General features: G+C 55.9%; 2 protein-coding genes across 2 annotated transcripts; both read left to right on the top strand.

Annotated features, from left to right (window-relative positions):
* Positions 1 to 440: 440 nt before the first annotated feature.
* Positions 441 to 6244, top strand: TPT1 (tumor protein, translationally-controlled 1). The gene is made up of 6 exons (XM_061570271.1): positions 441 to 621; positions 844 to 917; positions 3546 to 3736; positions 4937 to 5042; positions 5385 to 5501; positions 5947 to 6244. The coding sequence occupies exons 1-6, from the start codon at positions 594 to 596 to the stop codon at positions 5947 to 5949; spliced, it is 519 nt and encodes a 172-aa protein (XP_061426255.1). The 5' UTR covers positions 441 to 593; the 3' UTR covers positions 5950 to 6244.
* Positions 6245 to 10943: 4699 nt separating this feature from the next.
* Positions 10944 to 15579, top strand: LOC133353809 (growth hormone secretagogue receptor type 1-like). The gene is made up of 2 exons (XM_061570229.1): positions 10944 to 11856; positions 15281 to 15579. Exons 1-2 carry the CDS (start codon positions 10944 to 10946, stop codon positions 15577 to 15579), a joined length of 1212 nt encoding a protein of 403 aa, XP_061426213.1.
* The last annotated feature ends 11627 nt before the right edge of the window (positions 15580 to 27206 follow it).

Raw genomic sequence — 27206 nt, 5'->3', positions numbered from 1 at the left:
TTTGTGTATTTCATGTGGAAGGATGTATGGGAAGGAGGGGTTATTGTTACCGCAATGCAGATCAATGGGGGAGGGAGAATGACTCAAACTCTGCGTGATTACGTCACAGCCATCGTGACGTCAACGCGTACCGCATTCGCTCCGGATAAAATCGAAGGGTGTCTGCGCGATGATGTCATGACGTCGCGGGACTGCCCGCAATGCAGTCGGGTGGAAAAGTGTGGACGAATGACGTCATCCGTAAGTACGTGATTACGTAGAACTGCAACGTCAGCAACGGGGATAAGGCGCGGTGACATCACCAGCGTACAAGGGAACGTTCGCCAATGCGTAATGACGTCAGGTGGATGAAACGGCAGAGGGCGTGGCCCGAACATGAAAATGCAGTGACGTCACTACGTCGCTACGCCCCGCATTGCAGCTCCAGCGGGAGGGAGGCCGTTGTGGCTGCGTGGTGACGTCACGGGCGGGCGCGCTGACGTCACACCGCGGCCTCTTAGGCGCCCGCCCTCGGCCGCTCGGCCTCTTGTCTAATCCGCGCCACAGCAGCAGGGCCCCCCAGGCTGAGTGTGGGCATCTTAATCCGCCTCACCATGATCATCTACAAGGACATCCTCACCGGTGAGTGGGCCCTTCGCCGCCGCAAACATCCCCCGCGTCGCGCCCACTCGATATTTCCACGATGTTGATCTGCCGAGGCTGATAAAATGTTTAAATCCCGAAACGAAGGCCCCGGCCGGCCAGCCGCCATAGCTACCGGCCGCCATGGCCGCCGCCGGTCGGTCTCGCCTCATCCCAATCGCGTCCACGCTTCGCTCACTCTCCCCGCCTTCCTGCCCGCAGGGGACGAGATGTTCTCGGACATCTACAAGATCAAGGAGACGGCGGACGGCGCCTGCTTCGAGGTGGAAGGCACGGTGAGTGCAGCCGGTTCCCTCCCCCGCCACTTTTACATTCCCTAGCCCGCTTGCGCGCCGCCGCCTCGCCCACCCGCATTGGCCGCGCCGGGGGCCCTTGACGCGCCGAGGCCCGCGGCCTCCGCCAGTCGGCGGCTGGCGGAGGCCGCGGGTCGCCCCGTGGGCGGTGGGGGATCGTAAGCGGCCGCGTAATGGCGCCGGCGGCCTGGGGGCTTCGCGGGCAAGAGGCGCGGGGAGACTGGCGCGAGAACAAAGACGGAGCGGGGAGCGGTTCTAGAGCGAAATACATGAACAGGTCCATGGGTGGGTACAAAGGGGCCTCGTATGTGTGAGGGCCTTCCTCGGCAGGGCGTCGCTACCCCCCCCCCCCCTCAGCTCTTGTGCCGTGCGCCCTGGTCAATGGGCCCGGGCGCTTTGTTCGTAGTTGGCTCCCCTGCCCCCGCTCCCCTGGCCCCCTGGTCCCGCTCCCCTGATCCCCTGGTCCCCTGGTCCCCTGGCCCCCTGGCTGGCGGCGTCTCGCCTCGCCCGTGAGCCCGTGTGGGGTGGGCTGCCACACACCGCCCCTTGGCCGGGACTCCCGCGCGCGTTCAACAAGGGGCGCTTACAGACGGTCACCCCAGACGGGAGTGGCCCGTGGGTTTAATGAGGGAAGGGGGCCCCACCCGACACGATGATGAGTACGGCAGAGCCGCCACGTCAATTAGAAACGAGCACATGGAGCCCCCCCCCCCCCCGTGGAAGGCCGCGTGCGTCACGGGGGGGGGCGAGTCCGATGTTGACGCCACCACCCTTTTGGCAGAAGGGACGCGCGCGGTGCGATTTGTCAATCCTCTTGCACATTGCGTAACTTTAGTAAGCCGCACAACGGCTGAACGTAATTGGTGTTGCCCATTTTGTTGATTGCTACTCGTTAGAACGGGGCGCCCCCCTCCCCCCAAGGCGCGCGCAGTGTTGTTGGAAGGTGGTTGCCCAGACCGTCTGGCAAGTCAACACTCGGATGTGCACGCTGCTGATGAGACTCGAAACAATTCCAGAGTTTTTTTGTTTACGAAATTTACGGTGCGCAGCGGCGACCTAAAATCTCATAAAGTGACGATATGCGAACCGGTCCCTCCAAGTTCACCAACCGACACTGACGAGTGGCTAAGTATGGTTAAACTCCACGATGGATTCAGCATGCAAAAGCATTCATTTAGAATATATATAATAAGTAATATTTAAAAATACGCTTTAATTAAATGTACCCTACTCGTAATGGCAGAACTCCACGACTCCAGGAAGTGGCCGCAAAGCTTGCCATAACGTAAGAGGCCGTGGTGATTTACAGCCAACGTCAGTTGAGTGTGGACAATTAGACCCAAGCCGAAACATAACATAACACATAAAAAAGAATGTTTAAAAATACGTATTTTTTATAGAATATAGTATTGTCATCAATATGACATAAGTATACCAAGTTTGCAGTCGATACCACATTGGGAAGTGGGTTAAAATTGAGTTACAAGATTTGAAGATACGACAACAACAGAGTAAGTTAAATAAAAGCGTGTAAAATGGTATCTCGCTGTTCACTACAGGCATACCTTAATTTCCGACAACTAATGTGTGTTTTCTGCATAGAGCTGTGACTCCTGCCACACACTTAAGCCAAGTTAATGTTTCCTGTGCCACTTAATTTCCTCTGTACTTTGCCCACAGTGTCTGATGGCCAGTAAAAACACTGGCCAGAATGGGGCCCCTTGGGCCAGTCTCGTGATAAGTACTGTTAGGGTCTTGTCGAGGGCTTCTTTTGGTCACTCGGCACATTGAGCAGGTATTTTTTATGATTGGGGAAAATTCATATTTTTATCAATCTCCTAACCAAATCCTGTGGAATGCAGCTGATATCGTCACAATGAAAAGCAGGCGTCGTTATACTGTGGCGATAAGTAGAGGGCAGTGCAGCAGCAGTCATTGCACTACTGTGCCCCTGCCTAAATGCGCCCGGCATTTTACCAACCTGCACTGACCAGGGTGCTGGAGTATGGAGAAGTAACCCGCATGACCTGCGCAGAATGGGGACGCCCTCGTACAAAAGTGGATTGACAAAAATGTAAATTTAAACGTTGCAAGTATTTCTTGTTCAGGACACCGGTTGCACTTTTGTTTTAGTTGCACAATACACCGAGTGCCCTCGTGGAACCTGTGCTTTATCTGATTGAGTATATATTCATCCCCCCACACATGGAGGTGAATAAAGCTCGTGTGGATTTTTAACTCGATATAAACACACCCGCTATAAGAATTATAGATGGTAACACTTGAAATGAGTCTAAGACGTGTTGCAGTTTTGTTTAGTGAACTGCAGTTGAACATTTATGTAATATTTGTTCCTACTTGAAGCACGGCATAAACTATATGAGAACGTGAAATGCAGTATTTCGATGTATTTCGTGAAAATATCGTGGTGGCAACACCCTATAGTTGCGGACACTTGTGTCTAGGTGCGCAGGGAGTAAACGCCCTTCTGTCCCCCCACGTCTGCTTGCGAGCTGTGGGTGGCCACGTTGAGGGGGTCGGTGTGAGATCCGCGTCCACTTCCCCGATGACCCCCCCCCCCCACTGACACCGCTGGGCTCGCGCGCGCAGATGGTGTCCCGGGTGGAAGGCGACATCGACGACGCGGTCTTTGGCGGAAACGCTTCGGCAGAGGGGGGAGAATTTGATTCGTCGGAGTCGTCTACAGTGTCCGGCGTGGACATCGTGCTCAACCACAAACTGCAGGAGACCAGCTTCAGCAAGGAGAAGTACATTGCCTACATCAAGGCCTACATGAAGACGTGAGTGTCGCATGCCGGTCCGGAGCATCCCAACTCTCCTTGCCCGAGTTACATATATTTTACCTACGTGACTTTACCGAAAAAAACCTAAGAATACGAGTTACATTGGCGAGTGCTGGTAGAGCGGTGTCTGTATGCGAGTTCTCTTATTCTTTGGGTCTTTCGGTAAAGTCACATAGGCTCAAAATTAGTAAAAAAAAAACACGACCTTTCGATCGCAACACAAACGGCCGTCTTCACGTGGAAAAAATAGGGGAAAACTCGTAAAGGCAATCTATTTTTCAAGGTTTAAGATGGCCGTAGTCCAAGTGTCAGCAAGTGGGTGAGGCACAAGGGCCCTGGGGCCAGCAACGTCTTGGTTTTTGTTTACTTTTATTCATTTTGAACCTATCTGTGACTTTACCGAAAGACCCAAAGAATATGAATTCCTGCAGGCACAAAAGCTTTGAGTCAAGTTGTGACCTTACTTTATATTTATAGAGCACCTTTAGATATTTACTTCTGCTGCAGTGACTGTCTGCGGACAGCGGGGTTGTGCGCAGTCAGTCGCTGCAGCGGAGTTGGGATTTAAGTGTGCTCCCCACAGTCACCAGCCTGCACTCAACAGCTTGGTGGAGTGCGGTCAAACGACCCCAATGGCCTGTGGCGAGGCCCTCGTCCATCAATGTATTGACACGGCCGTTACACGTACACACGTGTGTCTTGCAAGACTACATCTCGCCGTTTCCCCCTCCCAAGATGTAGTCCCAACAACAGTCTTGTGCGTCACACACTGAGGACGTATGCCCTCCCGCGGCGATGTAACAATCGCCCCACTTAAAATAAGACTGGTGTGGACATGCAGGGCACGCCTATTGCCGTGCAAGTGTTGCAATGTATCTGAATTCTCCATTGAGAGGCTGTTACAGGTGATGTTTGAAACCTTGAGCAAAATGCATTCTTATTTCAAAGTTGTCAAGTGCCTTCATTTGGTTTTATATTTTTCCCATTAAATATTCCATCCTTCGGTGACTTGTGCGCGTGACCCTGTGGCGTGACACGGCTCGTGCTTGTACACTGTGATTACAAACGTTGGGTCGTCGTGGCCTGGGTGAGCCCGGCGCAGGCGGTGGTGGGAGTCGGGTGAGGTGAAGCACCCACCACCACCACCCCTTTGTCCATTGCTCACCCCCCGCGTCCACCTGTGCCTATCTCCTGCAGGATTAAGGAGAACCTGATGGAGAAACACCCGGAGAAGGTGGAACCCTTCATGACTGCTGCTGCCAAGAAGGTTAAAGATGTCTTAAAGCAATTCAAGGATTTCCAGGCAAGCTTCGTAGCTCGCGTGACCACACTGTTACTGCACTGTGCCCAGTGTAAGATCAGATGGGCATGGGCAATATTAGGACGTTAGTCTCCTTCAGATATTTCTGCACCATTTTGTATTGTAAAAGAGTTCGTTTTCCTGGCATTGACGGAGGCGTATCACTCTTATGCCATTGCCATAATGAGTTGTAAGGGTTGCCCTCGGTGAATAATGCATTGCCGGCAAAAACTGGCGCGACATCAGGCAATCGCAGCACTCGATTCCTGTGCGCGTGTACATCAAGTGTGCCGTCTCTTTCCTGTGTGGAGTCTGCGTCCTCATTCGCTGTGTCTCTGTGTGTAGTTTTTCACAGGTGAGAGCATGAACCCTGACGGCATGGTCGCTCTTCTTAACTTCCGCGAGGACGGAATCACGCCCTACATGCTTTTCTTCAAGGATGGCCTGGAAATTGAGAAATGCGTAAGTGCCTTTTATGCGTGCTTGGTCGTAGCCAGAGGTTGTTTTGGTCACAGCGGGACGCACACGAGTGTGCAAGCATCCCGAGTGGTGGGTGGCTATGTCCTGTTGTGGGTGTTGTTGCCTATGGTTGTTGTAATGTTCGTGCGGCCCCCAGCTCTCTGTGAGTGCCGCGGCGGTGATTTAAGCACGGGTTTCTGCATCACGGCACGCGCGTCGTTCAAGGGAAAGCGTGCCCTGCACCATGTTAACGATCCGTCTACGCGCGCTGCCAGGCTTGTACAATCCGTACCACGCACACGCGTGTTTTAATGAACGTCTGCACCGGCAATGCTGACACGTGAACGATTGAGTGTTTACGTGGTCTGGTGTTTACTCGTGCAGTGACGGTGGTTTTTTTCCCCTTGAGTTTTAATCACTGTGCGTCTCTTTTCTTTTTTCCCCCCAGTAACCTGGAATCTCCGCCTCTTCAACTTGAGATACGCCAACTTTTTGATTCGTCTTTGAACTGCAGCTGTTCCAACTTGATGCCTGCGGATGGGAAGCACAGCACCCTCCTCCATCGGGCTGGGATCCTCCAGGCGCCCTGTGCTGTGGACTTGAAACCAGTCTTTGTGAGAAGAACCATTGATAAAGAATGAACATGTCATCAACTCGGCTTGTATCTGAAATCTGTATAATGCAAATGAGTCTTGCCTTTAACCACGCTGGTTTATTCAATAAAGGGTCCTTCAGTAAACATCTTGCATGAGCGTGCACGATTTGCTTCTCAGGTGCGTTCAGCCGTTGATCTTTCTGCATATCTTACTGAACACAGCACGGTTGAGGAGAGAACATCTTTGCAATAAACTTTAACAGATTTTCCACCATTTTATATGTAGGACCGATTGGTCGATGTGTTTGCCCTTGCACATGTTTTATTCGCTGTAGGCCGTGTGGGTCGATGGACGATAACTTACCGCAAGCTATTTCGGTTGCGATACGCCCGTCGAATGCCAAGTTAAATGTCGGTGCGTGTTCATCCAAGCAATGTGCTGCAAGAGGACTGGCGTTTGTACCAAGCCGCTGACTGGGAGCGAACGTGTGAATTTCAAACACGGGGCCATGCCTATCATGAGTCGGGAGTCTCAAGTGAAAAATGTACAAACAAGACGAGAGAAAAACGTGCGAGATGGTCAAAACAAGATAATTTATTGTAATATGACCCCACCCCCCACACATTTTGAGAAAATCTATTTCAGCTTTGCGTGGAGGCGAATCGTTATCTTCGTTGTGTGCAAGCGACGGTGGCATGTGAGTGAAACTTGATAACCATTCAAAATTCCTTTACCCAGAAGAGCCTTGCTGGAGCAACCTCCATTTAGCCCTTAATTAAATAAAGTAACAAGAGTAAAGAATCAACACGATAACCTTTAAAAAAAAAAAGGTTTTAACATGCCGAGAGCGGAGCGGTCGAATTGGCTATTGCGTGACTTGGGGGAAAGCTAAGCCCGACGAGGGCACAACGCATCTTCTGAGATGCAGTCGGCACCTCGAGGTGAGGTCTTGGTCTCGCAGACGTGTCGGGGGGGGGGGGGGGCGGGGGGGTACAGATCCTGCCTGCTACGTTGACCCTACCGTGTAGCTCCTGCCCCGACAAACGTGACCCGGTGTTTTGTGTAAAATGCTCTTGCGCACTCGCTGCGCTTGACGACGGGTCACGGGAGAGCGAGGCATGGTAAATTGTGGCCGTGTTTCGTGTAAATGGCCACGACGAAAAAAAAAATACTTTCTGCAGCTTGAGCTTTTGAATCGTGATTCGCTTATGAGCACCTTTGTTGCCACGATGGCCTTGTGCCAGAGTGCGTTCTCGTTGCTGGGCCAGAACTAACGGTTGAAATTATATCCCTGCCGGGCTCACAAAATCTATTAAATCATGGGAATCGAATTATATTTTTTTTGTACATGGGCGCAGCCATCGTGAACGAGAGCCGTGCTACGTGTGGTGATTACGGCTGCGAGCGGACGCGACAGCCTCTGGCAATGGTGGCACGAAACGAGTGGGGGCTGTGTCACTGCGCGGAGCCGAGTGCACTTTGACGCAGGGCATTCACGTGCCCCGTTCCACCTTCGCTTGGAGTCTGAATCAAAATGCTTCTACTGAAGGAATCTGATGAGCTATAAAGCCCTTTCACAGATGTCCAACAGGAGTGCAAAGTAGAGTTAGTGCTGTACTAGTGACGAATTGCCACGTTCTGTTTACGTGACAACCTTTACTAGTTGGCTGTGTCGGGTGGTGGAGGGTTTTAACGACACATTTACGCGATCTAACCCAAACACCTCTTATGGATGATATTGGTCGCGAAAGCCTACCACGTGTTAAACTATAGGAAAGGTAAACATCACTTTAAAATATACAAATAAAACAACTTTTTTTTTAATCATTGCCCATAAATGATAGCTCAGTGGCGTATGTGGAAATGTTTCGCTTGCTGCTCGGGGAAGCGGAGGGCGCGGTGAGGGTGAAGGTTGTGCCGCGGAGGTTCATCGGTTCGGTGGTGCAGGGACATCAGCTGCCGCGGCGTCGAGAAGAGGGCGCATGGACGGCAGGGCCACGCGGCAGGTCCACGTGGCAGGGCCAAACGACAGGGTCACGCGGCAGGTCCAAGCGGCAGGGCCACGCGGCAGGTCCAAGCGGCAGGGTCATGTGGCAGGGCCACGCGGCAGGTCCACGCGGCAGGTCCAAGCGGCAGGTCCACGCGGCAGGGCCATGTGGCAGGGCCAAGCGGCAGGACCACGCGGCAGGGCCAAGCGGTTGCTTGGAGGCAGCGGCGACAGCGCGCCGCACCTGAGCACAGATCAACCACGGCATAAATCACCCTCACATCATCGCAACAGTGCGCGGCCCGGTGCATGTCACGAATAACAACGAAAAGCATAACGCGAAGTGATTCTGTTGCATATTTGTTAAAACTTCGTGGCTAAAGTCCTATCTGAAGGCAGCGCGGTATTTTCGCTTAAATGCCGCCATTCTAAGAATTTGTAAATGTTGCCACGATGCAGTTATCACCAGATTGCAGCCTCATCTTAAAATATTGAAGGGATATAACAGCAACAAAAATCCCTTGGAAAATAACCGCGTCTCATTTAATATTCATATTGCAATTCGAATAAAAGGAGGAGGGGTTAGCAGAGTTAATACCGCGATTTGTATTAACGTCGAAGATGTCGTTAGGTCATTCGCAAGAGTAGGCTATTGTGTGGCAGCGCCGTTGTCAGAATTTGAAATAAAATGTACAAACATTACTCCAGAATCACTTAATTTAAATATACACAGCAGTCATCGCCCCCCTTTACTGCAAAACACGTTGGCAACACCCTCCTGAAACACCCACGAGACTCGGCGAGGCTTCCGTGGGTAAACCAGCTTCATCAATAATTCCCAAGGCACGCAATCATAAATGTAGGACGTACAATTTACTCAGCAGCCAATTAAAGCACGTGGCCCGTTCATTGGCGAGGCGGCGCACGCAGGCTCACAGATGGAGACACGAAATAGCAAACGGAGTGTGACTCAGCGCGCTCACCTTGGACTTGATAGACGCGGAAACCCAACTCACGGCACCCTTCGCTTTACGCGAACCATCCGAAGGCGAGCGAGGGCTTCGTGGAACTGTAAGCCACCGTTGAATCAAGAGATCGCTGGGTTCAGAACAGAGAGGCACAACTTCACGGAGCGTGGATCTCTGCATGAATGACAAATAGTTGAACCATGACAAGACTTAGGTGCCGGGTGTGAACCAAGGTGGCCAAGCTCAGGGGGCTATACTGCTGGGAGGCATTCTGGCCTCGGGCTTGGAGTCAAGGTCCATGGGAAGTGTTGAGTTTGCACTCAAGAACCACCTTCCTGAGTTTTAAGGCATGTTGGCTCGGCTGACAATGTAATACTAATTCGATTTCAAATCTGACTTTTAGTTTGTGTACAAGTGCCTTGATATAGTTTGTGAATTGCGGTGTTTAGAAATTAATATATTGATTAGCATGGAGCCAGGATCTCATGAAATGGAAATGTCACGATGGTCGGATGTCACGGAGCCAGAGGATGGCATGCGCTCGTGATCTCGTGTCACCAGGATCGCATCAGGCATCGCGACACCTCATGGGATCCTGATTCCCTCCCCCGTGCGCCCAGGAATCAGGATATCATGCATTCAGAAAATCATGGAATCAGGATATTATGGAATCAGGATATTATGGAATTAGAGTATTATGGAATCAGGATATTATGGAATCAGAGTATTATGGATTCAGGATATTATGGAATCGGGATATTATGGAATCAGGATATTATGGAATCAGAGTATTATGGAATCAGGATATTATGGAATCAGGATATTATGGAATCAGAGTATTATGGATTCATGATATTATGGAATCGGGATATTATGGAATCAGGATATTATGGATCCAGGATCTCGTGGATCCAGGAGGAGTCGCCTCGTTCCTCGTCAGCAGCTGTCAGGGCTGACGCAGCTGGGCGCGTGGGCGTGCGGGGTGGGAGGGGAGTAGCGGGGGCGGGGAGGGAGGGGGGCGGGGAGGGAGGGGGGGTTGTCAGGCGATGTTGTTGGGGGGGGGGCTCCTGCAGGTGGGAAGTAGTGGGGGGGGGGGTACGAAGTAATGAGAGGAGGCGGGGAGCGGCTGTGTAGGTGGGAGGATGGCGACGGGGGCTGATGGGAGGGGAGTTGGTGATCTTCCTCCCTTTTCCTCCGCGTAGGAGCGGGCTCTTCAGCCTCCCTCGCCGGCACGGCGGAGACGCAACCCGCAGCAGGGAGCGAGACGGAGCGAGACGGAGCGAGACGCTCGCACCACCACGCACGCGACTGGAGCAGTCTCTCTCTTGCCTCACTCCACCTCGTGCCCCGCCTGGTGCTCCACCACCACACTCCACCACACTCACTCCAGCAGCACCACACTCCAGCACCACCACCACACTCCACCACACTCCACCACCACCACACTCCACCACCACCACCACACTCCACCACCACCACCACACTCCACCACCACCACACTCCAGAACCACACTCCACCACACTCCACCACACTCCACCACCACCACACTCCACCACCACCACACTCCAGAACCACACTCCACCACACTCCACCACACTCCACCACCACCACACTCCACCACCACACTCCAGAACCACACTCCAGCAGCTTCACCCTCTAGCCGAAGTCGTCCAGCAGCCAGCGGGTGGGGGCTGAGCGGCACATGGGGAGGGACCCCGCCTCCCCCTCCCCAGCGGAGAAGAAGAAGAAGTGTCTCTGCGCACTGAGCGCCGCGCCACGAGCAGCAGCAGCAGCAGGAGGAGGGGGGGGAGAAGGAGCCTGGAGACCCCGCCACGGGACCCGACGTGGAGACGGCGTTGAGGAGGCGATGCGCGGCGCCCGCGAGCCGCGGTGATGCAGCCTCGCCGCCTGGTGCCCGCGATGTCCGCGTGCCTTCAGCAGCAGCAGCAGCACGCGCTGTGCCCGCAGCTCGCCGCGGGCCACGTGGAGGCGGCGCTCAACTCCACGATGCTGCTTCTGCTGCCGCCGCCGGGCGCCGGCGGCAACGCGAGCGTCGTCGTCGTCGGCGGCGGCGGCGGTGCCGAGGAGCAGCAGGAGGTGTTCCGCCTCTTCCCGCTGCCCGTCCTCGCCGGGGTCACGGCCGCCTGCTGCCTCCTCTTCGCCGTGGGGGTCGTGGGCAACGCGATGACCATCGTGGTGGTGAGCCGCTACAAGGAGATGCGGTCGACCACGAACCTCTACCTGTCGAGCATGGCGCTCTCCGACCTGCTCATCTTCATGTGCATGCCGCTCGACCTCTACCGCATCTGGCAGTACCGGCCGTGGCTCTTCGGGGACCTCGGCTGCAAGCTGTTCCAGTACGTGAGCGAGGGCTGCACGTACGCCACCATCCTGCACATCACGGCGCTCAGCGTGGAGCGCTACCTCGCCATCTGCTTCCCGCTCAAGGCCAAAGTGCTCATCACCAAGCGGCGCGTCAAGGGCGTCATCGCCCTGCTGTGGAGCTGCGCGCTCGGCAGCGCCGCGCCGGTCTTCTACATCGTGGGGGTTCAGCTGGACGACGACGTGGAGGCGCTGCTCGTGTGGACCACGGCCGAGTGCCGCGAGAACGAGGAGGCCGTGCGCTCGGGCCTGCTGCAGACCATGATCTGGGTGTCCACCATCTACTTCTTCCTGCCCGTCTTCTGCCTCACGGTGCTTTACGGACTCATCGGGCGCCGCCTCTGGCGGAGGAGGCGCCAGGGAGGCGCGGGACTCAGCGGCGCGCAGCGGGAGAGGAGCCACAGGCAGACCGTGAAGATCCTCGGTGCGTCCATGCGCGGGTGGCGGTGGTGGCGGTGGTGGTGGGTGGTGGTGGGTGGCGCTGCTGGCGGTGGTGGTGGGTGGTGGTGGTCGGGGGAGCGGTGGTGTAGTGGTTAGCGCGCTACGAACCCGACGACACGAGTTCGATTCCCACTCACGGCCAACACCAATAACGATTGTCGGAATCGGTCCTGGGACTCCTCTCGGTCGACTCAGCCTCAAATGAGTACCTGGTGCGCTGTGTGAACATCGCCACTGGGGAGACAAAGGCGGCCGGCCGTAGTGTTGGCAAACCCGCCACCTCGGTGTGTCGTGCCGGCCTACAGAAGTGCTGCTCGCTAACAGCACTTGCCCCAACAGTCTGTTCAGGCTACAGGGGGGGGGTTGTCTTTGGAGGAGGTGGTGGAGGTGGAGGTGGTGGTGGTGGTGGTGATGATGGAGGTGGTGGTGGAGGTGGAGGTGGTGGAGGTGGCGGTAGTGGTGGTGGAGGTGGTGGAGGAGTTGGTGAAGGTGGTGCTGGTGGTGGTGGAGGCTCGCGGCAGGACACGGGTTGATGCGCTCCAAAAAACAATCGCGCTCAGTCACTCGCGAGTTTAGCAATTCACCAACTCGCTCGCTCCGTTCGTTGATTCGTTCGTTGAGCCAACCACGCAACAACTCACTCACCGATGAAGATGAGTTAAATGAATCGTTCATTAATGATCCACTCATTCAAGAGATAATACTTTCACACACCACGCAGTCGTTGCTTCGTTCGTTCACTCAATCACGCATCGCTTGGTAATCATTCCTTGACTCGGTTATTAATCATGAAATTATTCACTCACAAAAATGAGTCATCTACTGACGAATTCATTCAATCAGGCTTTAAATCATTTACCCACTCAACCCGTCACGAATTAAAACTACTCATCCACCCACTCATTGACTTGTTCTATCTCTCGCTCGTTACCGCTTTCATTCATTCCCTTTGCAAATTCATTCCTTCGCCAATAACATATTCCTTAATGCACTAACTCATTCACCAAATGTATTCACTCGCGTGTTCTTTCATTCATGCAGCGATATATCGAGAGCGGCCTTCCCATTGACATCACGAGGTCGCTCCATCGACACGTTTACGCATTGCACTAATTCCATCCTTAACTCATTCACTCTCCGATTAATTAGCACGTTCGCTTACTCGCTCGTCCATCATCATCCATGACTAATACCGCGCCTCCCACGCATTATTTGCCGTGGCTCCATTCAACAAAGACAGAGAGAGAGCCGGCGAGAGGACATTTACATGACAAGAGACCGAGCTGCAGTCTTCCTCCGTCCGTGCACACACTCTTTCACGCGTTCATCAGCGGTGGGTTTTTTTTAAAATATGAAACCAGGCGCGATAAGATTTGGAGCACTGTGGACTGCTACTGGATCACGGGCCCTTTCGCATATTCATTCGCTCTTGCATCAATTCATTCATCCATTAATTCATTTATTCATTCGTCCACTCTGTACGTAGCAAGGTGGGAACCCACCGTGGCCACGAGCTGGGCCTCGGGATAACGCAACTTCACGTTGTGACTGCATGTGCGCGCATGTATGTGTGTATGTATGTGTGTTACACTTCTTTCGCACCGTACGTAGCCTGTAACGAAAGCGTCGCGCTGCTCCTGTTTGGGTGCAATAATCGCTGCTTTCGTGTCTCGGGGGGAGGGGGGGAGCGGTGGCGCAGAGGTTAGCGCACTGTGCGATGAAGCCGGCGACCTGAGTTCGAGTTCTGGCCACGGCTAACATCAGTGGCGAGTGATATCCTCACTGGCCCTGACCCCCCCGCCCCCCACCCACCCCCCTCGCGCTCCGTGGTGAAATATGCGAAACAACCCCACGATCGACGCGGCGTGGTGGAGTAAGGCCCTCTTCATCCAGCGGTGGATCGCCGAAGGGCTGTAACCTCCAGCTCGCTAGCGAGCCTCTAGGGGCCGCACGACCCCCACGTGTTGTGGGCCGCATTGATGTCGCTCGGGGCTGTGAGCGGGCGCCTCTTGAAGCCGGCACGGGCGCGGGGCGGGCTTGGTTTGACCAGCATCGCGTCCGGCCACCGTCGCCTCCCTCCTGCTGCGTTGTACAACGACGGCACGTCACTGTGCGCTGTCCGCCACGTCGCACCGCGGCTCGTGGCGCGCCCAACGACACCCGCACCGCCGACTGGCGCGGCCGGCTCCGCGCGAGTTCCCCCACAAGGCGCCGTCCGCTGTCGGTCTGCTGCGCGCGGTGCGCCCCTCCGAGCGGAGTGCGGGCTGAGCCCTGCTCGCCCCCCCCCCCTTCCCCACGGGATCGGTGGCGGTGCTGCAGCTTCGCTTGCTCTGTAGCCGGGCGGGTAAAGCCCCCCCCCGCTCCCTGCCCCGATACGCAACAAAGCTGCCAGGCACGACATGCGAACGGCGATGGTCAGTCTGTCCATTGCTGATGAATCATGACACGAGCACTCTGTTCTTGCTGTTACACTCCCACTGCGATCATACTTGCTGCAGTATCTCAGCGCTTTGCGATTCTATTCGTATCACTGCTACTACTGCTACTACTACAATCAACTGATACTGTTTATTCTGGAGGATGAGACTCTTCTTCCCTCCTGTATTTTAAAAACTAAATTTTGTTGGGAGGTGCGTCTTATAATCCGGTGTGTGCGTGATCAGATTAGTACAACTTTATTGACACCGGGCACACAAGCCCGCGGTACGTCTTATAATCCGGTGTGCGTGATCAGATTAGTACAACTTTATTGGCACCGAGCACACAAGCCCGTGGTGCGTCTTATAATCCGGTGTGTGCGTGATCAGATTAGTACAACTTTATTGACACCGGGCACACAAGCCCGCGGTGCGTCTTATAATCCGGAGAACGCGGCCGTTTACTGCGGAGGTCATCGCGACCCCCTGCGGACGAGGCGAATTCCGCCCCCCGCCGCCGTCGCCGCCCCTGGCCCCGGCGGCGGCTCCGCGCTGTCTGCTCCGCGGCTCGACTCCGACCCAGAGCCGCGTGTGAGCCGCGTGGGGCTCTCCACCAAGGGGCGCTCCGTGGCGCTGTCTGCTGCTACACGGGACCGGCGTCAGCGCGGCTCGCGCACCGCCTTGCGGCTCTTGACGCGTCGTGCGTTCTCCAGGACTTCACTGCCGCGGGTTCCACCGCGGTAGACCGCGTCGCCCGGCTCTCGGTTGTGTCCAGGTCACTGCTGAGCACGAGCTGCAGAGCGAAGTGGACCTCACCCGGTTACTCAAACAGGTCGTGTGGCTTAGTTCAGTTCCAGGGACAGCTGTAGGACGAGGCAATGCGTCGTGGAGGTGCCGCGTTGTTGTTTATCGTCGCACGGCCGAGGAGGCGCCTCCGAGCTGACCGCGTGCCCCGGTTTGACCCCGCTGCCCCGCGTGTCGCCTCGACAGTGCTCGTCGTGCTGGCGTTCGTGCTCTGCTGGCTGCCCTTCCACGTGGGCCGCAACCTCTTCTCCGGCGCCTCCGAGCAGGACGAGCGGGGCCTGTACGAGGTGAACCTGCACATCAACGTGGCGTCGCTCCTCCTCTTCTACCTGAGCGCGGCCATCAACCCGATCCTCTACAACATCGTCTCGCGCCGCTTCCGCGAGGCCGCGCTGCGACTCCTCGGAGCCGCCCACCCGCGGCGCTCGGCACGCGGCCTCTCCGCGTGCCCCGCGTGCACCGACTCGGGCAGCAACGCGCCCTGAGCGCACGGCGGGATACAGCCGGGAGCCACAGCCGTGAGCCACAGCTGTGAGCTACAGCCCCACGGGCTCCAGCTGTGAGCTACAGCCCCACGGGCTCCAGCCGTGAGCTACAGCTGTGAGCTCCAGCTGTGAGCTACAGCTGTGAGCTACAGCCCCGCAGGCTCCAGCTGTGAGCTACAGCCCCGCGGGCTCCAGCTGTGAGCTACAGCCCCGCGGGCTCCAGCCGTGAGCTACAGCTGTGAGCTCCAGCTGTGAGCTACAACCCCGCGGGCTCCAGCTGTGAGCTACAGCCCCGCGGGCTCCAGCTGTGAGCTACAGCCCCGCGGCCTCCAGCCGTGAGCAACAGCTGTGAGCTACAGCTGTGAGCTAAAGCCCCGCGGGCTCCAGCCGTGAGCTACAGCTGTGAGCTACAGCTGTGAGCTACAACCCCGCGGGCTCCAGCTGTGAGCTACAGCACTAACCCCAGCACTGACTCCTCCAGCTGTGACCTCCAGCATGGGCTCCAGCAGCAACGCATCCTGGACTCGAAGCTGTATCCCTGACACTGACTCCAGCTGTGAGCTCCAGCACGGAGCTCCAGCCCTGACTCCTCCAGCGGTGAGCTCCAGCACGAAGCTCCAGCCCTAACTCCTCCAGCGGTGAGCTCCAGCACGGAGCTCTCCGCTGTCATCTCGAGCCCAGGCTCCAGTCGGGGGTTCAAGCCATAACGCTGCGCGCTGTCCCCCGCCTCGCTGTTGTAGACTATAGAGATCAGTGTGTGCGTGTGTCATTGTGTGGGTGCGTGTGTGTCAATGTGTGTGTGTGTCGTTGTGCGTGTGTGTGTTATTCCGTGTGTCATTGTGTGTGTGTGTGTCATTGTGTGTGGGTGCGTGTGTGTCATTGTGTGTGTGTGTCGTGCGTGTGTGTCATTGTGTGTGGGTGCGTGTGTCATTGTGTGTGTGTGTCATTGTGTGTGTGTCATTGTGTGTGTGTCATTGTGTGTGTGCGTGTGTCATTGTGTGTGGGTGCGTGTGTCATTGTGTGTGTGTGTCGTGCGTGTGTGTGTGTCATTGTGTGTGGGTGCGTGTGTCATTGTGTGTGTGTGTCATTGTGTGTGTGGGTATGTCATTGTGTGTGTCCGTGTGTCATTGTGTGTGTGTCATTGTGTGTGTGTCATTGTGTGTGTGCGTGTCATTGTGTGTGTGTGCGTGTGTCATTGTGCGTGTGTCATTGTGTGTATGTGTCATTGTGTGGGTGCGTGTGTGTAATTGTGTGTGTCATTGTGTGTGTGGGTGCGGAGCGGTGGTGCAGCGGTTAGCGCTACGCTGCGCTACGAACCCGGTGACCTGAGTTCGAATCCCGCTCACGGCCAACACCAGTGACAATTATCTGATCCGGTTCTGGGCCTCCCCTAGGTCGACTCAGCCTCAAGTGAGTACCTGGTTCAGTGTGTAAACATCGCCATTTGGGAGACAAAGGTGGCCGGGCGTGCTGCTGGCCACCCATCCTCTCGTTTGCCGTGCCGGCTTTCATCGGTGCTCGCTGACAGCACTTGCCCCAGCAGTCTGCTAATACTATACGGGGGATCTTTGTCTTTATATGCGATACGTAATGTGTGTTCAAAGTTATGAGTATCTTGTGATATAGCATGCATCACTCGGCGTCGCGGGTTTATCGTGTAAGTGATATAGACACACACACACACACCAGGGTCGCGCCGCGACACGCTGCACGCCGAACGCGACCCCCACGTGCACCGCCGCCGCGTTTGAATCGGCGCCCCGTACGTCACGCGCCACTCAGCGGCGCGTGAACCCGTTCATTGGCATTGGCGGTGCCGCGGAACGACGTTTCGCGGTAGGGCCTCGACGAACGGAGCGTTGAGTGGAGGCGGTGCGCGAGGAGGACACACCAACCAGCCCGAGGCCTCACGAGGCACACGCGGCTGAGCGGCCCCGCACTGCCGGCCCAGCCCAGCCCAGCCCAGCCCGGGCGGGCGAGAGGGAGCGACAGGTGACACTGCGGGTGGCCCTCGGTGCGAGTCGCCCATCGGCGCGTGCAGCGCTCTGAGACGCGCGCCCTGAGAGGGGGAGCGGGGGGGCTGCTGCTGAACATTTCGGGGTTATTAATCACCAATCCCATGATCATTCATCACGAACAACATCATCACCACCAACCACGGCCACATCATCACCAATTGTCATCACCCCGCTCACCGACAACAGAGAGGCGTTCTCGGCTCCGTAACCACGGTACCCACGGGTGGGTATGGATGTTGAACTTCTTTCGCGCCGTACGTAGCCAACCGCTCTCATCGGAGGTGCGGTGACCACTCGTCGGTACCCAGCAAGGATCGGTTCGTCACGAAATCGATTTTTTTTCCTCTCACCTACATCCCGACAGCCCCCCCCCCCCCCCCCCCGTTTGCTGTCCATGTCGATGGGAAGATCGCGCGTCGCGCGCTACGCGAGGGACGCTCGTGCCGCCTCTCGTCGCAATAGCTGCGGGGGCCTTGGTCTGGTGGACCGCGAGTGAGACATCGCGTGCAGCCGGCTGGCCAAGGTTTCTCGCTCGGGCGAGGCGATGAGAAGAAGAATACTTGAGCCGCAGCGTCATAACGGACCGAGGGAGGGAGAAGGGGAAGAGGAGGAAGCCAGCGGCCCGAATCAGTCGGGACGGGGGTCACTGCGACTCGCGACACGAACGATCCTCCTGCTGCTGGAGGAGGGGCTGCCGCAGCGTCCACGTCCGACTCTCGCCGCCTGCCGCGGCCATCTGCGAGCGAAGCGCTGCCGGCCGGCTTCTTCTCTGCTCCGAACGAGGCTCACTTCCCGAAACGTCGGCCCGTGTCTGTTGCGGAGGCGGCGCTCTAATGGCGGCGGTTTGGCGAGTTTGGCTGCCCAATTGTCGGGCGACCCCCCTCTGCATCCCCACACCGCCCCCCCCCCCCACCGGCCCCCCACCGCTCCCCCCCCCACCGGCCCCCCACCGCCCCCTCCACCGCCCCCCACCGCCCCCACCGCCCCACCTCTACAAAAAACTGTAGTATTTTTTGTTGCTTTTCTTTGAACCTATCTCCGTGACTTTACCGAAAGACCAAAAGAACAGGTCACAACATTTCAAGAGCCGCGCGCTGCCGCGGAGCCGCGGGCGTTGCCGACCTCTGCTCGAGTCGCCGCTGCACGGGGCCAGCCCCACCCCCTGTCCGGCAGAGGACGGAGAGGCGAGCGCCGTCATCGCCGCCGTCGTCAGTCACGGCGGGCAGGCGGGCGGGCGAGCGGCACGCGGGTGTCGGCGTGCCGAGAGCTGTCGCGGGAATGGAGCTGATCGTGAGCGCGCTGTTGACCTCGGTCGGCTGTGCCCCGATCGGCCTGTGTCTCTGTCCGGTGCTCTTTTGTGAACGCGGATGCACGCTGCGACCCTCGTTTCTCTGGGCGATTAAAAATAAAAAAAGACTCGTCAATAACCACCGTGTGTGCGGCCTTAAAATGAGTATTTGTCTATAAAAGTCGACGTTTAGAGCAACAGCCCTTCGTTTCATAGCGCATGGGAGAGTAGATCTGCCGCGCGGCACATCGTAGAACTAAGACAAAACTATGTTTTATTGTACCAGGTCAGGCCCACTTAGCTGTGTAGCTCTTTTTCATCACGTGGCCATCACAAATGATAGCTCAACAAAGTGGATTATTATCATCATCACGTGGACATTTATAGCAGCCAGCGTGATGTTGATTCGAAACTTGGAGGGTAAAACCCGAGGACCCGGAGAAAAATCCCCGCGACCGCGAGGAGGGAGAGAGGTGCACACTCCAAATACACAGCGGCGGGCGTCAGGGTCGGGATCGAACCCACGACCTCCTGCCAACCAGGCGAGGTAGTTAACATCTCCTAGCCACCGTGATGATGATGATGATGAGAGAGACACACAAACTCCAAATACACAGCGGCAGGCGTCAGGGTCGGGATCGAACCCACGACCTCCTGCCGACCAGGCGAGGTAGTTAACATCTCCTAGCCACCGTGATGATGATGAGAGAGACACACAAACTCAAAATACACAGCGGCAGGCGTCAGGGTCGGGATCGAACCCACGACATCCTGCGTACCAGGCGAGATAGTTAACATATCCTAGCCACCGTGCTGATGATGAGAGAGACACACAAACTCAAAATACACAGCGGCAGGCGTCAGGGTCGGGATCGAACCCACGACCTGCGTACCAGGCGAGGTAGTTAACATCTCCTAGCCACCGTGATGATGATGATGATGAGAGAGACACACAAACTCCAAATACACAGCGGCAGGCGTCAGGGTCGGGATCGAACCCACGACCTCCTGCCGACCAGGCGAGGTAGTTAACATCTCCTCGCCACCGTGATGATGATGAGAGAGACACACAAACTCCAAATACACAGCGGCAGGTGTCAGGGTCGGGATCGAACCCACGACATCCTGCGTACCAGGCGAGATAGTTAACATCTCCTAGCCACCGTGCTGATGATGAGAGAGACACACAAACTCCAAATATACAGCGGCAGGCGTCAGGGTCGGGATCGAACCCACGACCTGCGTACCAGGCGAGGTAGTTAACATCTCCTAGCCACCGTGATGATGATGATGATGAGAGAGACACACAAACTCCAAATATACAGCGGCAGGCGTCAGGGTCGGGATCGAACCCACGACCTCCTGCCGACCAGGCGAGGTAGTTAACATCTCCTCGCCACCGTGATGATGATGAGAGAGACACACAAACTCCAAATACAGAGCGGCAGGCGTCAGGGTCGGGATCGAACCCACGACCTCCTGCCGACCAGGCGAGGTAGTTAACATCTCCTCGCCACCGTGATGATGATGAGAGAGACACACAAACTCCAAATACACAGCGGCAGGCGTCAGGGTCGGGATCGAACCCACGACCTCCTGCCGACCAGGCGAGGTAGTCAACATCTCCGAGCCACCCCCTCGCGACGTGACCTCGCCTCCCCGGACCTTCAGGCGCCCCAACTTGGCACAACAGCAAAGAGGGTTGTGTCGGTGCCACGCGGAGTGAGAACACCACGCGGAGTGTCCACCCTGGGCAGTGTCCACCACGGGCAGTGTCCACCACGCAGAGTGTCCACCATGAGGCGTGAGAACACCACGGGCAGTGTCCACCACGGGCAGTGTCCACCCTGGGCAGTGTCCACCGTGAACGTGACTCCGATCGTTCGTGGCGTCTGTTTCCAGCAGTCCACATATTCCGTGCACGTTTCACGCTCGGGTGGTGTTGTTTAGAGTTGTTTTGTCCGAACGGAGGTTGTCCATCACGTAACCCGAGCCACGTGTGTCATGACATATTTCTAATCTATATATTTATTTATATAAAAACATCTTCCACCGATATAAGCGGCAGACTCGGGGTGGGGCAGTTGGGGTGAAGCACGGGGGCGGGGGGCTGGAGCAGTGCGGGTGGAGCAGTGGGGGGGGGGGATGACGGGATATAGAGCACGGGCGGTAGAGCAGGGGGGTGGGTGGAGCAGGGGGGTGGGTGGAGCAGGGGGGTGGAGCAGTGGGGGGTGGAGCAGTGGGGTGGGTGGAGCAGGGGGGTGGGTGGAGCAGGGGGGTGGGTGGAGCAGGGGGGTGGAGCAGTGGGGGGTGGAGCAGTGGGGGGTGGAGCAGGGGGGTGGGTGGAGCAGGGGGGTGGAGCAGGGGGGTGGAGCAGGGTGGGTGGAGCAGGGGGGTGGGTGGAGCAGGGGGGTGGAGCAGGGTGGGTGGAGCAGTGGGGGGTGGAGCAGGGTGGGTGGAGCAGGGGGGTGGAGCAGGGGGGTGGAGCAGGGTGGGTGGAGCAGGGGGGTGGAGCAGGGTGGGTGGAGCAGTGGGGGGTGGAGCAGGGGGGTGGGTGGAGCAGGGGGGTGGGTGGAGCGCCTGAGACAGTAAATCCTCGACTCGTTTACACGATCGCCTCCCCCCCCCCCATGCCTGGGGACGCGGGGGCTGTGGGGGAGGGGGTGCTGGTGGGCTGAGGGGAGGGGCTCCACTCAAACCCCCCGCTGTCATGACCTTTGTCCTGAATGTGACCCCCTCGCTCAATCGTGACCCCCCCTGGCAGGTGCGTCACCGTGACTGTTGTTTCTAATGCTTCGTTTAGGATTGGAAAGATAAATACGGAGACGAACAAAAAATTCTAGGAGTGAACATGGGACTAGCGATGGTCAGGGGTATGAGACTTTAGGTTTTTTTTACCGTCTGGGGGTCCCCGGCCGTGACAGAGCGCTGAGCAAGGCAAGGGCGAGAATGGGGCAACGATAATGGGGGGTAATAGCCAGGTTCATGTTTCACGTTGATTTGATTTAACCAGGCGGTGAGAACTCGAGGGACCAGCATCTCATTTGCAAGAGTGAACCGGTGGCATGAGTCGGACAGTCGCGGGCGATGGCTGATGCTGTCTGTGTGTAGTGCAGCCAGCCTACTCTTGCGTATGACGTCAGGGTATCGACAGAGTCCACCGAGAAGCAGGCGGACGCGTGGTATTGTCACGGTTACAGCATTTCCCGCCGCAATAATAACCAGGGAGGCCGCTCAATTCGGACCCTTAACCTCGATAACGAGCGGTCGGCTCACGAGAGTGGACACAATGGGGCCTTGTTGTTTTTGATTCGATATGCGCCACCCACGATCCATCAGATGTTCCGAGGGGTAAATGCCCCTCGCGAGGGTTGAGCCAATGACCCGACGTGGGAAGGTGCATTGCCATTTCTATTGCCTCGACTTGAGCGGCCCGAGAGCGCTGTGAGCGATTCTCAGTGGGACGCTTTGTAGGACCACCATCAGCGTGAGCACCACGGCCAGCAGGCGTGTATGGATTGAGTGGGAGGTGGAGGTGCCTAAGAGGTAATGGGTGTGTTGAGTAATGTTGTTATATCACGTTTGGACTCATGGGCTCGCGCAAAAGGTGTGAAGGTAACCGAGTGTTTTGATTCAAGTTCAAGTGGATTTATTAGGTATAGCCCTGTGAGCCATTCGGCTCTTGAATCGGGTGCAACCGCAACAAACAAAAAAACATGAACAAAACAACATCTTAAAGTGAATATGTGACTGAGTGCAAACAAAAAATCCAAGAAAAGACAGCAAAATATTGCAGAAAAATAAATGAGGGCGAAATGAAGGTTCTGTTTGGGTGTATACTTTGCCCGTGAATACACTTCACACTCCTGGACATAGACTCGAAAACCTGAGGCCATTCTGCGTCTGTGCAGTCCTGGCAAGGTTTGTCTGAACCAATTTCCTGGAATTGCTTGCGATTAAATGTTGGGGGAGAGCAGAAAGGAGTAGACACCAATGACAGAAACCCAGAGGATGCTTCCGAATCCATATTTAATCCAAAAAAATGCGACTGTTGGATCTGAACTTCTACTTGATCATGTAAAATTAAGTAAACAGCCCAGGAGTGGAAACAGGTCTCCTACTTTTCTATTCCTTTTGAGCATCATTCAATCTAGCGAGGTCCGTATTTGCCGACCCTGGGAGTTGACCACTAGGAAAGTATTTGCCAGCGTAATGAGTGTATTTGCCAAGCAGGGGTGAAATGTATATTGTTGGTAGGAAGATTCTGAGGAAATGTATTGAGCAGACCCTCCAAAGGCTACGTGGAGGCCTACAGGACCTCCCGCCGTACCGAGGTGATATTGTCTGAGTCGGTATACCAGTCACTCATAAAATATGCACATAGCCAGTCAAACTAATAAAAAAAAACATTCACACAACGCATGCAAAGCACAAACATACAAAGTGAGCCTCACATGCAGTCTGCGGCAGCAGCCGCGTGCGGCACCACAAGCAGGTGCAGCAGGCGGCAATATCGCCAGGCAGCAGCGCGGGCGGGCGGGCAGAGAGGGCAGAGAGGGCAGCAATCCCCAAAGGTGGCAATGCTGGAAAACCCACGGGTGGCAATGCTGGAAAACCCACGGGTGGCAATCCTGGCAAACCCATGGGTGGCATTGCTGCCAATAGCCCGTCATATGCACAAGCTAGCAGACGGTAATTCCAGCAGGCGGCAGCGCCAGTAGGCCCAGTCGGCGGCAGGCCTGGCAGGTGGCAGTGCTGCAGCGAGGGAAAGCGTCGGCGAGCGCCATGAAGTCCAACCAGGCACCCGGCATTTCGGGCAGCAACGGCGGCCTGCAGCGGAGCCCGCAGGAGGCCCAGAGGGAGGCCCAGGAGGTCGCGCGGCACCCCCAGGGATCAGCGGCGACTCGAGACGCCGCACGGGCAGCAGACGGGAAGACGGAGACGCAGATGGCCAGAGGAGGACCCAGCTGGGATGGCAAGCCTCCATGCCAGCAGGCCCAAGTGATACAATTGAAATGTTAATAGCTGTTTAAAAATAAAAATTGACATAAGATGAACAGCAACAATGTGACATATTATAATGATGAATAGAACAAGCTAACACTGATTTTAAGGCGATCAAAAGCAATCGCAGTGGCCAGAGCAACAGGTGAGCCCTGCGACAGTGGGCAAGATGGTTTGAAAGTCGCCGACATTCGTTCGATGCTGTGTGAAGATGGCCAGTTGTGAATTGTGTCACACACGACCTTTTCCGTGAGTCCTATTACACGTTTGTGAATTGAATAAGACACTCCGTGTCTACGCACGTGTCTCACCGCTCTTACATTTAATTGCTGAAATACAACAATGCCGCAGCAGCCTCCTGAAAAGTAATCTTGTGGCTCCGTGGGGCTTTCCTGGATCATCATCATCATCATCTTTATAATCAGTTATGATCAATCTACTGCGGGATGAAGTAATCTCTCACGGCCTTGAGTAAAATAATAAATGATAATACTTGTTATAGCACCGTCCTCACCATGAATCATCATCATCGCCATCGTCGCTATTATTTTTGCCGCGGGCACAAAGCCGTGTAAATTGACTATTTTGTGAGCGCTCCTCTCTCTCTCCGCTCTGAACGCGCGTTCAGTGCCCGCGACGCGACGCGCCACGGGTCACGGGGTGTGCGAGGCGGGCCGTGTAATGAATGCAGAAGTGCTGGAGAAACGAGTGTTCCCTCTAAAAATACAAGCGTGCTCTTCCAAAAGACAAATAAACAATAACCCCACCCCCCCCCACAAAGAAAAACTTCAATCAGCGCGCGGCCAATTACTGCTCCCAGAGCGAGCGGGACAGCGACAGCGACTTGTTTATAAATTGCCGGCACGAAATTGATAAACTCGAATAGTTTCTGTAGAAAACCAAACAAATGAATAACAACAGAAGCGGGAGTACGAGCAGTAGTTCGGCAGTCGCGGTGGAAACAGCGAGGCACAAATACAACTCGGGCGGGGGGGGAGGAAGTCGTAATTGAGACTTCAGTGATCTCGTGCTGGCGCTCGACGGCCGTGATTCATTCCGCCAACAAAAGCAGAAGTATCAAAGCAAGTTTCGTTTCCGGTGTTTTTTTTGCATTTCTCGTTCGTGAAAATCTCGCGAGTGGGGCAGAGCGATCCCGAGTTCGTCTGGACGAGTCAACATTCGCACTTTGAACCCTCTACGTGAGGGCAATGGCATCGTTGGTTAGCAAAGTGAAATAATCTTGGTCACTTTTATCGATTGATCATCATCATCATAGCCATCATCAAATAGCACCGCTGGTATACATCATCATCATCGTTACTGTCAACATAGCATTACCATTATTTTATACTACAATCAACACACATCATCAATCATCAACATCATCATGTATTTATAGATTCCATCATCATCATCATCCTCCAGGTTGGACAATGGCATTCGCGAGCAAATTTAAATCATGACCTTTGTCAGAAGGTACCTTCACCGTCGCTCAGACAGCATTGTTAACATCGTCAAGCACGAACGAGTTAAACATCACCATCATCAACATCATCAGCCATCGTCAACCGTAGTACAGAATATTTTCATCAAACACTACCGCTGTCCTAGACATCGACACCACCACCACGTGCAAATTATTTTACTTGCCACATATAATATCGCAACAATGATGACACATTGATGACTATGACCATAATTATGGTAATGATCACATTTTTTATTTTACAAAAATTATGCCGCTAAAATCCGATCAATTATAAATAAATATGTCACTTAACATCGGGATCCTGCTGCCATGGTATAACGCAGTGCCTCTCAACCTTCACTGCAGCCTGCACCACCCTGCACCACCCTGCACCACCCTGCACCCAGCCTGCACCCAGCCTGCACCACCCTGCACCCAGCCTGCACCACCCTGCACCCAGCCTGCACCACCCTGCACCCAGCCTGCACCACCCTGCACCACCCTGCACCCAGCCTACACCACCCTGCACTCAGCCTGCACCCAGCCTGCACCACCCTGCACCCAGCCTGCACTACCCTGCACCACCCTGCACCCAGCCTGCACCCAGCCTGCACCACCCTGCACCACCCTGCACCCAGCCTGCACCACCCTGCACCCAGCCTGTACCCAGCCTGCACCCAGCCTGCATCACCCTGCACCCAGCCTGCATCAGCCTGCACCACCCTGCACCCAGCCTGCACCACCCTGCACCCAGCCTGCACCCAGCCTGCACCACCCTGCACCCAGCCTGCACCACCCTGCACCACCCTGCACCCAGCCTGTACCCAGCCTGCACCCAGCCTGCACCACCCTGCACCACCCTGCACCCAGCCTGCAGCCAGCCTGCACCACCCTGCACCACCCTGCACCCAGCCTGCACCCAGCCTGCACCACCCTGCACCACCCTGCACCCAGCCTGCAGCCAGCCTGCACCCAGCCTGCACCACCCTGCACCCAGCCTGCACCCAGCCTGCACCACCCTGCACCCAGCCTGCACCACCCTGCACCACCGTGCACCCAGCCTGCACCACCCTGCACCCAGCCTGCACCCAGCCTGCACCCAGCCTGCACCACCCTGCACCCAGCCTGCACCCAGCCTGCACCACCCTGCACCCAGCCTGCACCCAGCCTGCACCCAGCCTGCACCCAGCCTGCACCACCCTGCACCCAGCCTGCACCCAGCCTGCACCACCCTGCACCCAGCCTGCACCCAGTCTGCACCACCCTGCACCCAGCCTGCACCCAGCCTGCACCCAGCCTGCACCGCTTCGGTTCTAGGAAAGGGCATCTCGGACCCCAGGTGTCACGGTGAAGAAGTACTGCGGGTCACAGTCTGCACACTGGACGTGCAATCCGAACGTCGCCGGTTCGTGTTGACGCGCGCGGTTACTCTCTCGAGGTCTAGAGGAGGCCCTTCTGCTGCTGCTGCTGCATTGAGGTGTTTATTTATTAAAGCTGTTTTCAGCCGGTCAATGTTGAGTTGTGTTTATTATTATTATTATTGTTGCTGTCCACGTGGGGAGGAAACCGGAGCACGCGGAGAAACCCGCACACCTTGCGCGAGAAGAGCAACGTCGCTCCACCGACGATGATTTGTAAAGCCACTGCAAGTCATGACGATGGTCGTGGTGGTGGTGGTCACGATGATGACGATGTTGATGGTGGTGGTGAAGATGATGATGTTGGTGGTAACGATGATTATGATGGTAAGGATGGTGACGATGATGATGGTGGTGACGATGGTGACGACGACGATGATGATGATGGTGGTGGTGGTGATGGCGATAGTGATGGATATCCCGCCTTGCGT

The sequence above is a fragment of the Lethenteron reissneri genome, chromosome 45 (genome assembly GCF_015708825.2).
Source record: "Lethenteron reissneri isolate LAM-NWPU_2019-01 chromosome 45, ASM1570882v1, whole genome shotgun sequence".
Classification (NCBI taxonomy): Eukaryota; Metazoa; Chordata; class Hyperoartia; order Petromyzontiformes; family Petromyzontidae; genus Lethenteron; species Lethenteron reissneri.
Note: the sequence above shows the minus strand (reverse complement) of the source record. Positions and strands in the feature narration are given on the sequence as shown.

Bases quoted from the DNA above. Each gene is read 5' to 3' on its own strand.
- LOC133353809 (XM_061570229.1), top strand. From the start codon at position 10,944: ATGCAGCCTCGCCGCCTGGTGCCCGCGATGTCCGCGTGCCTTCAGCAG. The intron at 11,857-15,280 runs GTGCGTCCATGC...TCGCCTCGACAG, and splicing joins GCAGACCGTGAAGATCCTCG to TGCTCGTCGTGCTGGCGTTC.
- TPT1 (XM_061570271.1), top strand. From the start codon at position 594: ATGATCATCTACAAGGACATCCTCACCG. The intron at 3,737-4,936 runs GTGAGTGTCGCA...TATCTCCTGCAG, and splicing joins ATCAAGGCCTACATGAAGAC to GATTAAGGAGAACCTGATGG. The intron at 5,043-5,384 runs GCAAGCTTCGTA...CTCTGTGTGTAG, and splicing joins AGCAATTCAAGGATTTCCAG to TTTTTCACAGGTGAGAGCAT.